Source organism: Salvia splendens, chromosome 9 (assembly GCF_004379255.2).
Source record: "Salvia splendens isolate huo1 chromosome 9, SspV2, whole genome shotgun sequence".
Taxonomy (NCBI): domain Eukaryota; kingdom Viridiplantae; phylum Streptophyta; class Magnoliopsida; order Lamiales; family Lamiaceae; genus Salvia; species Salvia splendens.
In genome coordinates, this window is record NC_056040.1 from 13,411,233 (window position 1) to 13,427,552 (window position 16,320).

The following is a 16,320-nucleotide window of genomic DNA, read 5'->3' on the forward strand; positions in this document are numbered from 1 at the left end:
TACTACAAACTAACGAGCTCCAGCGAATTGGAACAACAAGTCAACAACAAAGGTTGAGCTTGGACATGTTTTGAATTTGAAAACAAAAACCAATATTCATAATTTCTTTTCATATGAGGGAAAGTGAGTGGGCTTGTTCTGGGCTTCGTGTCCATTCAGTTATACATACAATGATTACATTCCTTTCCTAATAACTTTTGAAAATGGATTTGAAAAATTAAATATCACAATCATTTATTTATGTCTTGGATCAGTCACACACCATCTACTTCATTTAATTTAAGAGAAGTAAATATTTAACGAAAAAAAATCAATCAAAGCCAGACACAACCACTTAATTAAAACCTGCAACTAACTTAACCAAACCTTATTTTCCAGTGTTTTATGCTCTTTTACTAATATGTTCAACATTGAAATTGCTTTTAAACAATCACAAAACTAAGATTAGGTGTGGAAAAAGGTAAAAACAATTAAATTGAAATAAAATACTCCTATTAAAAAAAATGCAAGTCACGTGCAGCGGACGTGCCAAATTCAGTGTAAAATTGATTTGAAAAAGCATTCAAGATTTCTTTGGTGCACTTTTTCATTCCCTCAAATCTCAATTCACTTCTCTCTCCTCTCGCGATCCATAGTGTGCTTCTAGGGTTTGTATATTTCTCAACAATCTAACATTTTTTCAGAAAAAATTGTTCGAATTCGCCGATATGAAGCTCACCGTCAAAACTCTCAAAGGCAGCTACTTTCAAATTAGCGTCCATGCTACCGATACCGTCAGTAACATCTCTTTCTCCCCCTCCCAGCGTCAATAATAATTGCATTTTAGTGTTGAATTTAATTTAAATTAAATTTCAAATTTGTTTTTTGGGTCTGCATCTGATTCCACACTTTTAGCTTGAGGACTAGCCGTTGTTCTGTTGTTGAGGTTTTGTCCCTACTTTTTGAAATTATGTTTGACAATGTGGGCTTGTTGATGAGGCTTTCGTGTTTAATTGCCAAAGCAATTCAAAGGAAAATTAGTAGCCATAGATTATGTCAATTGACTTTCTTTGGTTTTTCTAATTAATAGAAGATGAAATTGTTAAAGGGATTTGGTTTTAGAGTATCTTCTAATTTTTTATGTCTAGTGGATCTTTCTGGGTTTTCTTTTCTTTAGAAAAAAATTATCATCTTGGTGCATTAACTCTCTGAAGTTTTCAACTTTTTTGTGGGACTTTTTTTGCAATTGTGGTGGATGTGTAATGTGTTTTTACTTGTGGTGATATGCATCTGTTATTTCTATTTGATTACCGTGTTCTATTAGTGTTCTGCCTCATTGTTGTGACTGATCAAGATCTGGATACTCCTCTGTTCTAGATAATGGCTGTTAAGAAATGTATCGAAGATGTGCAAGGAAAAGATAATTATCCATGCGGTCAGCAGTTACTGATTTATAATGGGAAAGTGTTGAAAGATGAAAGTACCTTAGCTGATAACAAGGTCTCTGAAGATGGCTTTCTTGTTGTTATGCTAAGCAAGGTAACCACTTGGACCTAGGTTTTATGCTATGGACGGATTGTAATACTGCACTATCCGTGCTGTCTGTGCCGCCAACATATGGTTCTTGAAAAAATGGTGTACGAGCCTCATTGAACACCTTGTTTCTTTTTTTTTTCTTTTTTTTACAGAGCAAAAGCTTGAGCTCAAGTGCGTCAACATCTTCTCAGGTGTTAACATTGGAATGCACGTGTTTCATCATCTGTATGTTATTGTTGGTTATGTTTTGAGACAGTTAACAACTTAATTGTTTCTGCAGCCTGCTTCCACTGCTGCACCATCTAGTAAGCAAGCTGCGCCAGTTAGTAATCCTGCTCCTGCTCCTGCTCCTGTAGCTGAAGCTCAACCATCTGTACCGTGAGTTATAAAACATCAGAATTTGCTACATTAATAATGGTTATATATACATATTTATCATGTTACTTTCATTATGTAGGGATCCTAAGAGCACCGGACCAGATTCTGTGGCCCCGTTAGAAAAGTATGGTACTTTGTGTTTTTTCTACATGCTTGTGTATTTTCTGGATATTTGGTAGCAATGGTTGTATTGTTGTTACAGTAGCCAATCTGGATCATACGAGGAAGCTGCTTCCAGTTTAGTTGCTTCTGATAATCTTGACCACACTATTCAACAAATCATTGATATGGGTGGTGGTAGTTGGGACAAAGAGACAGTGAGACGTGCTCTTCGAGCCGCATACAATAATCCAGAGCGAGCTGTCGATTACTTATATTCAGTATGGCTTGATTTATCTTTATGTTTTACTATTATCTATGGTGACTGGAATTTGTACTGAATTTTTATTTTCCTCTATCAGGGAATCCCTGAGAGCACAGAAGTCGATGTTCCATTGGCTCAGCCTCCAGTAGATTTGATGGATGTAACTGGTCCACCAGCTTTAGGAGGACCAAACTCGTCCCCATTGAATTTGTTTCCTCAGGTTCTTCATCATCCTGAGGCTGCTTCATATTTCTTGTTTTTCTCGTGTTTCTCACCCTCCATTGAAAACCCTCCAGGAGGCTATTGCTGGTGCTGGATCCCTTGGTTTCCTCAGGAACAACCAGCAGGTGAGTTTATTTTTCACCATTTGTCCTTTAAAATCTGTTGACATTCCTGAAATGCTTTTGAGATCCTATTTTCTAACATATTGCCTATCCCTCTTAGTCATCCTAAATGTTTTTGAGCTATGTAACTAAAGTTGCTCTGATTTGATCCAGTTTCAAGCACTGCGTTCACTAGTTCAAGCTAATCCACAAATTCTACAGGTTGCCTTTGTGTGACTTTATATTTATCTGTGTAAATGATTTCTTTTTCTTAGAGCTAAAATTATTTCTTTTACAGCCCATGCTTCAGGAGCTGAGAAAGCAAAACCCTTCACTCTTGAGACTCATACAAGAAAACCATCAGGAGTTCCTTCAATTAATTAATGAACCTGTTGATGGTTCTGAAGGGTGAGTACTAAGATATTGCTATATAAAATAGCATGCGGGATTTGGGTCACGTAAGATTAACGTTAAATGTCTTACTGCTTGACCTGTGCTTCGATCTGTTATCTGTGAAATCTGGTACTATTGTGAGGAGCCTGCAATTAGTATTTTTTACATCATCCTATGGCATCGTGAGTAATGTTCCCTTCTAAACATCACTGTTCCCATCACCTCTCTTTTCCTCTCAAAATCTGCTTGATCTATGCTTTGAGCTATTTGTTCTGCTAAATTTGGTAGTGTTGGGAGGTAGTTGCAGTCATCAGTTTTACTATTTCCTCTGGCATTGTGGATGGAGTTTCATAAGTGTTTCACTTTAGTAATACCCTGGCCTCCTCTTTCACATGCTGATTTCTATTTTGCTGTAAGATTTCCTTGCATATAAAAGTTAATGCATTCTACAATTTCGAACATGATCTCTCGCTGTACCTGTGTGTTTTGATGTGAACATCTCCTTGTACATATCCATGTAGACCTGAGTCTTTAGAATGTTACAGGGATATATTCGATCAAGCTGACCAGGACCAGGACATGCCACACGCTGTCAGTGTCACACCTGCTGAACAGGAGACAATCGAAAGAGTATGAAACATGCCAAATGCCTTGGCTCCTTTATACACTAATTTGAGAATTGTATTTTGCATAGTAACATTACTAAACTAGCATCATTTTCTAGATGGAAGCCATGGGATTCGATAGAGCTCTTGTGATTGAGGCATTTTTAGCTTGTGACCGCAACGAAGAACTAGCAGTGAACTACTTGTTGGAAAACGCTGGAGATTTTGAAGATTGAAGGCGCTGGCAGGTTTAGATTGAAGATTTTTTTTGAAGTTAACCACAACACGGTTGAAAGAATTTTTCCTTGTTATAGTTGCAACATTTTGAAAGATAGTATATAACTATATACTTATGTTTGGTGTTGGTTGAGGGTGTGGATTGACAATTTATTAATAATGCTGATCAACTAAAGCTTGTTTGCTTGCTTCTTCTGCCCTAGCATACTTGACAACGGATCAACTAAAAGAAAATCGTTTTTCGCTGTTTGAAGGCCGGATTTGATGGCCAACTGTATAATATCAAAGCGATCTTTGCTGCTCCATCCGAGGCACACTTTGTTGCATCTGGACCGTGCTAATTAAATTCTAATTATGATCGACAAAATTTGAATAAAAACTGGAATGCATTGTGGCATTTTAACGTGCATAAAAATTTACCTTGCCTAATTAGTTTAGTCAGAGTACATGAAAGGATTGGGACATTTTTGTATGCACTTGACGAAATGCATGTGACAACGATAGCTTGATGCATCAAAATGTTGCAATTGTGTTATATGACAAAACGAATGATGATAATAGGACTACAGTTTTAAATTTGGCGCCACCAGACTTTCTAATACTTCCATTCCATATATTTAAAGCCAAATACTTGGTACTTATTTACCAACAAAATAAAAATCTGGAGCAACATGAAAGCACAACCAAATAGTACAAGTTCCATCGACAATCTTGAAAGTCATAGTTAATCTACACGCTTACATCCGTCTGGATTACAGTGGTTCATCAGAATTCTCTGTCAGGGAAGAGGACTGGTGCAACGAGGGACCAGATGAACAACGCAGCGGTAGCCCAACCAGTTACAATACGAACCCAGACAGACGGCCAACCTACATCGACCAACTTCCCGCTCTCTCCAACAGAAGTTGACCATCCTGTCAGCAGCATGGCGGAATACATGCTAGCTAGGGAGAAGATCAAGTGGAAAAATGAATACGAGTACGTGACAGACTTTTCTTTCTCTTTCTCTTTATCCTCATAATGCTCGTCTGCCTTGTCCAATGGTAGCAACGGCTTTCCAGATCCTATGCATGATGAAACCAAAAATGAACCATTTAAACAAGGAAAAAAAGATAGTCAATTCCTAGACATTGTTTCCACTTGTCTACCCCCCTGAGTCACTTTATTTCCACTGAAAAAAGGTTCAGAAAATATGCAAGAGAAATGCATTGGAACATGCCTTTTGGCTAGAAGGGGAAAAAGGTAATTACAATTAACAACCTACTCTAATGTGTAGAAGTTCAGTTCTTTTTTCTGGAATCATATGTTTGTGTGGGAAATAACTCCAATTGGACACAATTCTTCATGTGAATTATTTGAATGGCCAACTAGTAGAAAAACAATCATGATTTCATTGTGAACGAAAATAAAAATTAACTAACCTGCTCTTGGAGAGCTTGGAGGAGAAAGCAACGTTGTAGAAGATCCGGCACGGACAGCAGAATATACAACAGATAAAACTGTTGTGAGCAGCCCAAGGGCAAGACTACTGGTTGAAACTGCTCTAGAGTGCTTGTGAAGACCATTGCATTCATAATCCCTAGGTTCACTAGCAAGCCCAGTGTAGCAGAGGTACATGCAATATAAAGATATAACAGAAGATGGCAGAATGCTTCCGCTTACCTATTTCATTCAGAGCATATTAAGATCAGAAATCATAGCAATCTTGCATACTGAAAACAATAACTATAATAGATAAAATTTCTATACTAACATGCAAAGCAACAGAAAGAAGCTGATGACTAGATATGAGGAGAATAGTAAGCATAACAATGCCAGACAAGTTCATGAAGTGATATGATGATTTATTTAATACCAGCATGCAACCACACAATCTACATACTCAAAAGCCAACATTGTTAATCAAAAAGAAAGTCATGTTTCAAACAAAAAATGCTTTTGGAAAGACACAATATAAGAAATCATATAATGACTAACAATGTCTCCCTTATATATCTGAGGCCAACATGAGAGTCTGGATAATATGAACACTGCATCTTAAGTAATGAACAGATGTGATGTGTCTATGGCCAAATTGTAAAGCAAATACAGTTTAACATTTTCCCAGGACAATGCAATCCCAGTGATAGTTTATGATCACCATTTTGATTATAGAGGATTGGTTAATGTAACTACATAAAGTTCAGAAACTTACCGATGGATGCAATGTGACAATAGTAAACACAAAAACAAAGATCAATGTTATCACAATGAAAAAGGTATTGAGTCCACAATCAACTCCGGATGGGGTAAAAAGATAGAAGAGCAGGGCTGAGAACAAAATGGATGCCACGTAGCAAACAAGTGAGACCACAAGCAATGCTACAAACCTGAAAAGCACAGGAAACAACACTGAGTGGAAATAAATTTGCTATAGGTATGTAAATAAACAAAACGAATAGCTCACCAAAACTGTTCACCATATCCAACCCATTTGTCATTCCATCCATGAACAAAATCGAGTAGAAGTACAACTTGAACAAGAAGGAACAATCCCGATCCAAACTTGGAAATTGACTCTGCATTTATAATTCAAAATTAATCAGGAATGATATATGTTATTGGATTCCTTTACTTAGATGTTTTGCTGAGTGTAGTGATAAAATGATTCAGGGCTGTTATTTGCATCGGTGTCATTCATTAGAATAAAAATTATAATTATATAGTTTCGCATCATTGGAAGTTCAATTATATAGTTTCGCATCATTATAAGCAGAACTTCCGTAATCAATAGGAACAATTCCTCTTGTTCATGTTCCTTCCACTTGTAGGTAGAATTCAAAAGAATTTAAGCAAGGTCTTCAGCAAAATAGAGACCATGTTTATCAACACAAACAAGTGTTTTCACAATATTAAGCAATAGGATCATCCAGATATTCTAATAAAATTTTTAAAGATCTCTTAGCACAATTCTAAGTCCAAATAACAATGTGCATCCAAGGGCACAAGAAAAGTCTGTTATCCAAATTGCATTGAAAATTCAAATTTTGACATAGTGGAGACAGCACAATGATGGGAACAGATACATAATATGGGCCATAAACATAAAATGTACCATAGAAGCTCACGATCCCGTTGGGGAGAAAGAACATCAGTATCACCAAAATGCACCAGCAAATGATTTTCATCATCCAGCCCCCATGGTGCAAACTATCCCGAGGATCCTTCTGGTTCTTCACACCAATCATAAAAATAGCAAGGATGGTAAAGAACAAGAAATTTCCCAAGCTCACTCGCAATACTGCATCTGTCTCAAACCACTCTCTATCTGGAGTTTGGTGAAAATGATTGATCCCTTCAAAAAATTTATAACAGACTGTCAGATCACACTGCATCACAAGAAGTAACAAAAACTACATATTAACAGAAAATGTAGCCCTTCTTCCTATTTTTTAACAAAAACCTTCAAAATTTGTTCAGCTCATCTCTTAACCTCCCATCGATTCAGAATAGATCAACTCAAGTTTCCAAAATTAAAAGAAACACAGAGCAGTAGAAGTACACTATACCCATTATATTAAGGACTTCCCTTATCATTTCCCAACAGAAGTACAGCCAGAACATCAAAACATGGACGACTCAACAACCCAGTTGGATAAATCGAATTTATGTATAAAACTTTTGCTTACATGTAATTTGAAAACTCTTAACTGATTGACACAAAATCACATTTTATCGACATAAAACATATCAAAAGGGGAAAAAATAATGCACAGAGTGTTGAGCTTGAGTTTATAAAATTCAATAATACAAAATAAATTGAGTTCCCAAAATCCAATGACACAAAGGAAGCACTTACAAGGAATCTTCTCCATGAGGGGAGCAGCAACCTCGCGAAGAATCCACGAGACAATCAGTGAAAGCGCAAAGAGACCACAGTAAGCAATGCGAGCCGAGCGCCGACTGATCCCTGACACGACCGTCCGGCACGCGTCGCAAGCGCAAGCAGCGCAGCATGATGCTAGGCATGAAGCAGCCCACATCTTGCTTCTGTGCGATGTATGATCAACTGGTTTTGCAAATATATGTAATCCCTACAGCTACCGAAAAATCAAATTGGCCGATCAACATGAATTCAATTCGTCAGCATCAATCAAGATAAGTCGGAATCGTAAAACCCTAGGCAAATTCAATCAAATTCAAATCCAAACGGATAATTCAACAAATTTTTACTACCAGAAAATTAAGCACACGCAGGTTGAATGGTTCGATCATACCTAACTGGGCGAGGAGGACTGGGAAGATTGAGAAAACGCGTGTGAGCTGCAGAGAAGAATAATATGATCAACTTCGAATAGCCCCCCCCAACCCAAATCGTGATTTCCATGTATGTATTTATATAAATACTACATAGGACCCCGGAACTTCTTTGTTATTCTGAGATGACCCCGAAACTTCTATGTTAATCTGAGATGACCCCAGAAACTACTATAACACAATAGTACTATATGTTAGATTTGGCCCAATTATATATAATAGAATGAATTATACAAACAAACTAGTCATCTTAAATACTCCTCTCCTCTCCTCTCCTCTCCTCTCCTATATGGAATAAAAGATCGAAATTCTGATGATAAAAGTATATGGTCCTTTTCTGGCTTGTATTTGATAATGCCAAAAATCAGTTCCTACTGAAAGGCTCAACCTAATGTTTCGGTCACTAAAGTTTAATCCAAATGTTTGAAGTTCAAATGCTAAACTAATCGGTCTCACCTCCACAAAGCTTTCTTTGATCTTATTTAATGCACAATATATACTAATTTACATAAAATGCATAATATACTATGCACAAATCATATAGTACTATAAATTCAGACTAGCATATAAATTAATTAGGACATCTAACTTGCACATATTAATCCATATACATATTTTGTCTTACATGGAGACTTTCATAATCTAGGGAAAATAGTTGCACATTTTAATTCATTGCTATTTGAATTTATTTAAATATATTCTAAACACAATAATAGCAATATTTACTATTAATAAAAATTTTATTTACCATATACTAACCACTAAATATGTGTAGAATCCAAATAGATTTAAGTAAAAAAATTGTAACCAGAATTTAAAGTAGTTTAAGAAATTAAACTCTTGACGCAACTAGGCTGCAGTGCACGTGATGCTAATAAGTTTTAACGTGCCATTTTCCACAAAATACTAGAAAAGCTCTACACTCATAACTAAATTTCTAATAAGATATGGGCACTCTTATCAAAGAAAAAGGTGAATTTCTTGCTCAATAAGCATAATAATCGAAGTGCAACCGAAAAATAACAATTGAAAAGGGCACATCCCTTATTTAAGCAAGTTCTTAGTTAATACTTTAATCATCTTAAATCTGGATAATCTAATTACTCGAAAAACTGCATTATTTATAGCTGGGGACATGTTTGAGATTTAATTAGTAGGCATAATTGATAGTGATGGAGTACGTACTAAACAAGCCCAACAGCAGTAAAGCTCATCAGCCTAAAGCCCAAGAAAGAGTATCAGTTCGGCATGACTAAAGAGTATCAGTCCGGCATGACTAAAGAGTTCAGTTCGGCACAACCAAAGAGTTCAGCCCCAGCCTACAGCTCGGTAAAAGCCAACTAATCAAACTCTGCTCTCAGGTCGTCATCAAGCTCTACTCTCAGATCGGCAAAAGCTGCTCGGCAATAATTCAGCAGTTCGGTCTCAGTATTCGACCGAACTGGGAGATAGTGGACTCATGCAGAACCTCCACGACCTCCACTACACCCACGATCTATTTAGTGGTGTCAAGCAGTCATTAACTCATGCAGGATAGTGGACCCATGCAAGATCGCCACGATCTCCACAACATCCACTACCTAGTAAATAGCTGCATGCCACGATCTTGGTCCTTTGTATAAATAGAACCTAGATCAGATAGATAGGGTTACATTCTCTCGATTTCTAGAGAAAAATACAAAATAGCAAGTCTGTATTGTAAGCTGTAGAAAACAGATCAAGCAATACAACTCTGCCCTCTTTTATTCCCGTGGACGTAGATTTACCTCAGTAAATCGAACCACGTAAATTCTCTGTGTCGTGATCTGCATTTTCCTGCATTCATCACTATCAAAAATTCGCCGACTCATCACTGGCGCCGTCTGTGGGAAACAGAGAACCAAATTTGTGATAAAGCGAATTTTTGACCTTTTTTTTTTACCCCAAAAAAATGCATACCAGATCACATAACACCCATAATACCGTTCGTGATAACCGTGAGGAAGCTAGTCCAGCTCGCAGGTCTGAAAAACGGCCTCGGGAGACATCTACCTCCGGTTCTCACGAAGAAGGAACAAGCCACTCCAGGAGTCATCGCACCGAGTCTTCCCAGCAGCCCGATTTAAATGAAGCTGTCAAGCTGTTCTTGGCCGAGAAGCAGGAGGAGTTCTTAACCTTCCTGCAGAAGAGCCAACAGCCGGAGAAGACAACGACGGATTCTCCCTCCTCGTCTAGGCATGAAAGTCACTACCGCAGTAGTGACGTGTCTTCCAGGAGAAAGAATCCTCAACCCCGACATGTTCCTGTTCCTCCTCGGTACCGGAACCACAGGAGAACTCCATCTCCTCCGTACCGAAGAGATGTCGGGTTCGCCATGTACGGAGCATTAAAGACTCCGTTCTCGGACGATATCACCCGAACTCCTTTGCCGCGGAACTACCGAACTCCGTCGATAACCTATGACGGACTCGTGGATCCTCATGACTTCTTGGGACGCTATCAGTATAATATGGCGAACCAGGGTCTCAATGAGGTCCACATGTGCAAGCTGTTCCCCGAGCTGCTCATCGGGAACGCCAGAAGGTGGTTCGACAGTCTTCCTCAAGGCAGCATTAGATCCTACCGAGATCTAATGGATGCTTTCCACAGGAGGTTCTTTCAGAAAGCGGAAGCCCGAAGTACTTCGGCTCAGCTGCTTTCTATACGTCAAGGTCGCGACGAAAAGATCAGCGACTTCCTGACGAGATTCCACAAGGAATGCCTACAAGTAGATGATCTCAACGATCTACTTGTCATTTCGGCATTCCAAAATGGAATCCAGCCCGGAGCTCTCTACAGAAAGCTCGTGGAATGCAGTCCGCAAACAGCTCAAGAGATGTGGGACATTGCGGACCAGTACTCCCGGGCCGATGAGGCAGACCGTCGCAAACGGTCGTTAGACAGCTCATCGTCCCGAGGAGACAGAAGGAAGCCCGATCATAGCGACCAGGGGCATCCTCGCCGGACTCCATTTGAAAGAATTCAAAGGGCTCCGGTGCAAGACAGATTGGGACCCCGTCTCAATCCTGAGAAGCCGCCCGCTCAGCTCGTACCATTAAACAAGTCAAAAGCGGAAATTTTCGAACTACATTCCGATATGTTCGAAAGACCAAAGCGGATGACGAAATCAGCCGCGCGGCGACCTCAGGATCGATATTGCTCCTTCCATCAAACCCACGGTCACGATACCGAGGAGTGCCGAGATTTGGCTGCAGGTATTGATGTTCTTGTGAGAACGGGAACGTTAAAAATATACCAAAGCAAGCAGCCGAAAAAGAACAAAAGGCAGAGAGGTGCGAACTGCAATCCTCAGGATCCGAAAAGGCATGAGGATCCCGAAGACGACGACGAGCCGCAATATGATGGAGTAATCCTGACTATTGATGCTCTCCCTGCCGGGAAGACTAAGTCGTCCCTAAAAGCAGAACGCAGAGGTTCCAATCAAGAGGAGCCAACACATAAAAGGCTGAAGAAAGACGAAGTGATTACATTTTCAGATGCCGATCCCGTCCCAGCCATCTCTCCTCACCAAGACGCTATTGTCATTCAAGCCGGAGTGGCAAACAAACTGATCCACAGAGTATTTGTGGATACAGGAGCGTCAGTCAGCATTCTTTTTAAAGAATGTTTCGATAAAATGGAAGTGGATCCAGCTCGGCTCAGTCCGGCTCCACTTCCTCTGAAAAGTTTCGCCCAGGAGGACACCCGCCCTGAAGGTATTATCAGCCTTCCGATCACGGTGGGAAAAGCGCCTACAAGCTCCAATACGATGATCGAGTTCTTTGTGGTGAAAGCTCGGTCCCCGTACAACATCATCCTGGGGAGAGACTGGCTCAACACAGTTCGGGCCGTTTGCTCTACTTATCACCTCACCATCAAGATCCCCACTAAAGGTGGGATAGCGGTCATCCGAGGTGATCAAAAGAGAGCAAAAGAATGTCTACAGATTGCGCTTAAAAGTGCCGAGCAATCAGTTCGGCACCATCAAGCATAGCAATCACAGCAACCGGAGTCAGAGGCAAGCGAGATGACCGAAGTCACTTCAGAGCCGAACTCAATGACCGTTCAGTTATACGAAGATGATCCATCCAGAGCAGTCAAGATCGGCTTCGCAGGAACGCCTCTACTCCGGGAAAAGACCATTCAGCTCCTCAAGGAGTACAAAGATGTCTTTGCATGGTCTCCGTTGGACATGACCGGAGTGCCCCCCGAGGTAATCACTCATCGGTTAAATATTGATCCTTCAATCCGGCCAGTAAAACAGAAGCAAAGACTCTTTGCGGCAGAAAGAAGCCAAGTCATCCATGACGAAGTCCGCCAATTACTAAAAGCGGATGTACTATTCGAGGTGAAATATCCTTCCTGGGTGGCCAATCCTGTGATGATCAAGAAAAAAGAAGGAGGATGGCGGATGTGCATAGATTTTACCGATCTAAACAAGCACTGTCCTAAAGATTGCTATCCCCTTCCGAATATAGATAAAAAAGTAGAAGCTTTGATCGGCTTCGAAATTTTCTGTTTTCTTGATTTATACAAAGGATATCACCAAGTATTGATGGATGAGAGTGACGCTCCGAAAACAGCTTTCATTACCGATTTCGGCATTTTTGCTTATAAAAAGATGCCATTCGGTTTAAAGAATGCCGGAGCCACTTATCAAAGGATGGTAGACAAGCTTTTTCGGCACCTGATTGGAAAGGAGGTCGAAGTGTATGTTGACGATATCGTTGTCAAAAGCAAAAGCACTTCGGAGTACGAGCACAACCTCAAGTCCACTCTCAACGTGCTCAAGAAAGCCAACCTCAAACTTAATCCCCAAAAGTGTACCTTTTTGGTAGATTCGGGAAAGTTTCTGGGTTGTTGGGTTTCAAAGGACGGACTCAAGGCAAACCCCTCAAAAGTTCAAGTCGTTCAGAACATGGCAATGCCGAAGTCCATACATGACGTGCAAAGGCTAACCGGATGTCTAGCCGCACTGAATCGATTCCTTTCCCAAGCAGCCGAAAAGCAACTGCCGTTCTTCAAGGTGTTGAAAAAGGCACCAAAGTTCGAGTGGGGAGCCGAGCAGAAAAAGGCCTTTGACGAGCTCAAAAGTTATCTGGCCGAGCTTCCTATTCTCTCTGCTCCAACCGAAGCCGAAGTAATATTCTTATACTTAGCGGCTTCAGATCAAACCATCAGCGCGGTGCTTGTACGAGAAGAAGGCCTAAAGCAGTTTCCCATCTACTTTACAAGCCGAGCATTAAGAGGTCCAGAAACAAGGTATCAACCTCTGGAAAAAATTGCTCTGGCGCTAGTAAATGCAGCAAGGAGACTGCGGCCATACTTCTATGCTCACAAGGTATGCGTCTTAACCGATCTGCCTCTTCGGCAAGTTTTGACCAAGCCAGAAGCATCAGGCAGAATCGCCAAATGGGCCATAGAGCTGGGAGAACACTCAATCGAGTACCTACCTCGGAAAGCCATCAAGGGACAAGCCTTGGCAGATTTTCTTACAGAGGCCAAGTTCGATCAAGCAATCCCTGTCATTGCCGAACAGAAAAATTCTGCCAATACCGAACTAGCACAGCCCTTGGAATCCGAAGTAGAGCCGCCAGACTGCTGGAGCGGATTCGTAGATGGAGCTTCAAACAAGATGGGAAGTGGAGCTGGTATTTTACTCGTCGCTCCCGACGGACACGAGGTAACCTACTCACTTCGGTTCCTATTCCCCACTACTAATAATGAAGCCGAGTACGAAGCCCTCCTGGCCGGACTCCAGTTAGCGCAAAGTCTGCTCGTCAAATCTCTCAAAGTCCATTGTGATTCACAAGTCATAGTAAATCACATGTTGGGTACAAGTGAAGCCCGTGACGAGAGAATGAAGAAGTATTTGGACAAAGCGCAAAGCATCAGCCGAAGTTTCTCCTATTTTCGGATAATCCGCGTTCCCAGAGCGGAAAATAGCCGAGCAGATACCTTAAGTAAGTTGGCCTCAGATCCGAGCTCAAAGGCGGAAGAATTAATGCATCGAAGCATTGATGAAGCCGAGGTACATTCAGTATCCAGCTCGCCGAAATGGATGACGCCGATCTTGCAGTATCTGGATCAAGGACAATTGCCCGAGGATAAGAGAGAAGCTCGGAAGATCACGTGCCGAGCACTTCGGTACGAACTTCATGAAGGAGTCCTCTTTAGAAAGTCTTACCTCCAGCCGTTATTGCGGTGCGTAGGACCAGAAGAGACGGACTACATCCTCAGAGAAGTTCATGAAGGATCGTGCGGCAGCCACATCGGAGCTAGAGCTTTAGCTAAAAAAGTTCTAAGATGGGGATATTATTGGCCAACCTTGGTACAAGAAGCAGTGCAGCTCGTCAAGACATGCCCAAAGTGCCAAATCCATGCAAATATCCCAAGGATGCCGCAGACCGATCTATCCACTATGCAAAGCCCTTGGCCTTTCATGCAATGGGGCATAGACATAGTGGGACCACTTCCTCAAGCTCCGCGGCAAATGAAATTCCTAATCGTTGCCGTGGACTACTTTACGAAATGGGTGGAAGCTGAACCATTAGCTACGATAACGAGCTCGAAGGCATTGGATTTCGTCTGGAAGAACATAGTGTGCCGATTTGGCATACCCCACATCCTCATCTCGGATAACGGGACTCAGTTCACCGACAAGACGTTCAAAAATTGGTGCCAAGAGCTGAATATTCAACAGCGGTTCACTTCGGTCTCTCATCCACAAGCAAACGGACAAACGGAGGTAACAAATCGTATCCTGGTGAAAGGGTTAAAAGCTCGGTTAGAACAAGCCAAAGGACAATGGGTAGAAAATCTCCCTCAAGTCCTATGGTCCTACCGAACTACACCCACAACCTCCAACGGTGAAACTCCGTACAGTCTGGTGTACGGCACTGAAGCTGTAATTCCGGTAGAGATCGGCGTACCCAGTCCCCGAACTCTAAATTTCTCCTCAGAAATGAATGACGACGGACTGAGAGCCGAGCTAGATCTTACCGAAGAAAGAAGAGAATTGGCATGCATAAAAGCAGCCAAGTACAAGGAGCAAGTAGCCCGGTATTACAACCAAAGGGTGAAGAAGCTGCAATTTCAAGTGGGAGATCTCGTCCTGAGAAACAACGAAGTAAGCCGAGCAGAAAAGCTGGGCAAGCTCGAACCCACATGGGAAGGTCCGTATCGGGTGTCAGAAGTCCTCGGCAAAGGATCTTACAAATTAGCTCACATGTCAGGAGAACAGGTACCCCGAACATGGCACATTTCCAACCTCAAAAAGTTCCATTTGTAAGAGACAGTCCGGTCAGTCAGTCTTGAGTCCTGTTTGCTCAATGTGCTTTATTTGGTTTACTTGGTCTTTATTTGTCTCTGTGCGTTTTGTTTGTGTGTTTTGTCTGTCTCTGTGCGTGTCGTCTCTTACAAATGTTACTGAGGTATCTTGTTCTTCGAAGGCTGATCCCCTTCTTAGAACATATACAAGCTAAACGATTGTGAGTCAAAGCTTCTACAGAAGATACAAGACCACAATTCAGCTTAAACAAGCAGTTCGTCTGAAACGAGCTGCAATAAGCCAACGATTGTGAGTCAAAGCTTCTACAGAAGATACAAGACCTCAATTCAGCTTAAACAAGCAGTTCGTCTGAAACGAGCTGCAACAAGCCAACGATTGTGAGTCAAAGCTTCTACAGAGGATACAAGACCACAATTCGGCTTAAAAACCAAGCACTTCGTCTGAAACGAACTGCAACAAAAGTCCGATTCACGCGATAAAACTTGCCTGAATTAGGACAAGGGAAAGTCCGATCCACGCGATAAAACTCGCCGAATTAGGACAAGGGAAAGTCCGATCCCCAAATTAGGACAACGGAAAGTCCGATCCGAGCGATAAAACTCGCCAAATTAGGACACAAGCTTAGTCCGGTCAAAGATGTTTATTTCATCAGACCAAAGACAAGTCCGGTCAAAGATGTTTATTTCATCAGACCAAAGACGAGTCCGGTCAAAGAAGAGTTCACTTCATAAGACCGAGGACAAACATCAACTTACCCCGTACCTTTATCCAGAATGCCGAAGTAATTCACTTCGCTTTCCGGGGGGGGTAGTGATGGAGTACGTACTAAACAAGCCCAACAGCAGTAAAGCCCATCAGCCTAAAGCCCAAGAAAGAGTATCAGTTCGGCATGACTAAAGA

The 16,320-nt window shown here is 41.2% G+C and overlaps 2 protein-coding genes across 4 annotated transcripts; one reads left to right on the forward strand and one right to left on the reverse strand.

Moving 5' to 3' along the window:
- The first annotated feature begins 577 nt into the window (after positions 1 to 577).
- On the forward strand, positions 578 to 4,005 carry LOC121748769 (ubiquitin receptor RAD23b-like). Of its 2 annotated transcripts, none has more exons than XM_042143277.1 (12): positions 578 to 773; positions 1,357 to 1,518; positions 1,668 to 1,706; positions 1,796 to 1,893; positions 1,973 to 2,017; positions 2,096 to 2,273; positions 2,355 to 2,477; positions 2,554 to 2,604; positions 2,755 to 2,802; positions 2,879 to 2,988; positions 3,519 to 3,603; positions 3,698 to 4,005. In XM_042143277.1, exons 1-12 carry the CDS (start codon positions 708 to 710, stop codon positions 3,812 to 3,814), a joined length of 1,122 nt encoding a protein of 373 aa, XP_041999211.1. In that variant the 5' UTR covers positions 578 to 707; the 3' UTR covers positions 3,815 to 4,005. The 2 variants fall into 2 exon arrangements, with proteins under 2 accessions (XP_041999211.1, XP_041999212.1); XM_042143278.1 differs by having other exon boundaries at positions 2,099 to 2,273.
- A 402-nt stretch (positions 4,006 to 4,407) lies between these two features.
- LOC121746511 (probable serine incorporator) lies at positions 4,408 to 8,191 on the reverse strand. Of its 2 annotated transcripts, none has more exons than XM_042140384.1 (7): positions 8,072 to 8,191; positions 7,654 to 7,894; positions 6,910 to 7,149; positions 6,262 to 6,373; positions 6,010 to 6,184; positions 5,237 to 5,477; positions 4,408 to 4,879 (listed from the first exon to the last, which is right to left on the reverse strand). In XM_042140384.1, the coding sequence occupies exons 2-7, from the start codon at positions 7,835 to 7,837 to the stop codon at positions 4,581 to 4,583; spliced, it is 1,251 nt and encodes a 416-aa protein (XP_041996318.1). In that variant the 5' UTR covers positions 7,838 to 7,894; positions 8,072 to 8,191; the 3' UTR covers positions 4,408 to 4,580. The 2 variants fall into 2 exon arrangements, with proteins under 2 accessions (XP_041996318.1, XP_041996319.1); XM_042140385.1 differs by having other exon boundaries at positions 7,654 to 7,888; positions 8,072 to 8,169.
- Between the last annotated feature and the right edge of the window lie 8,129 nt (positions 8,192 to 16,320).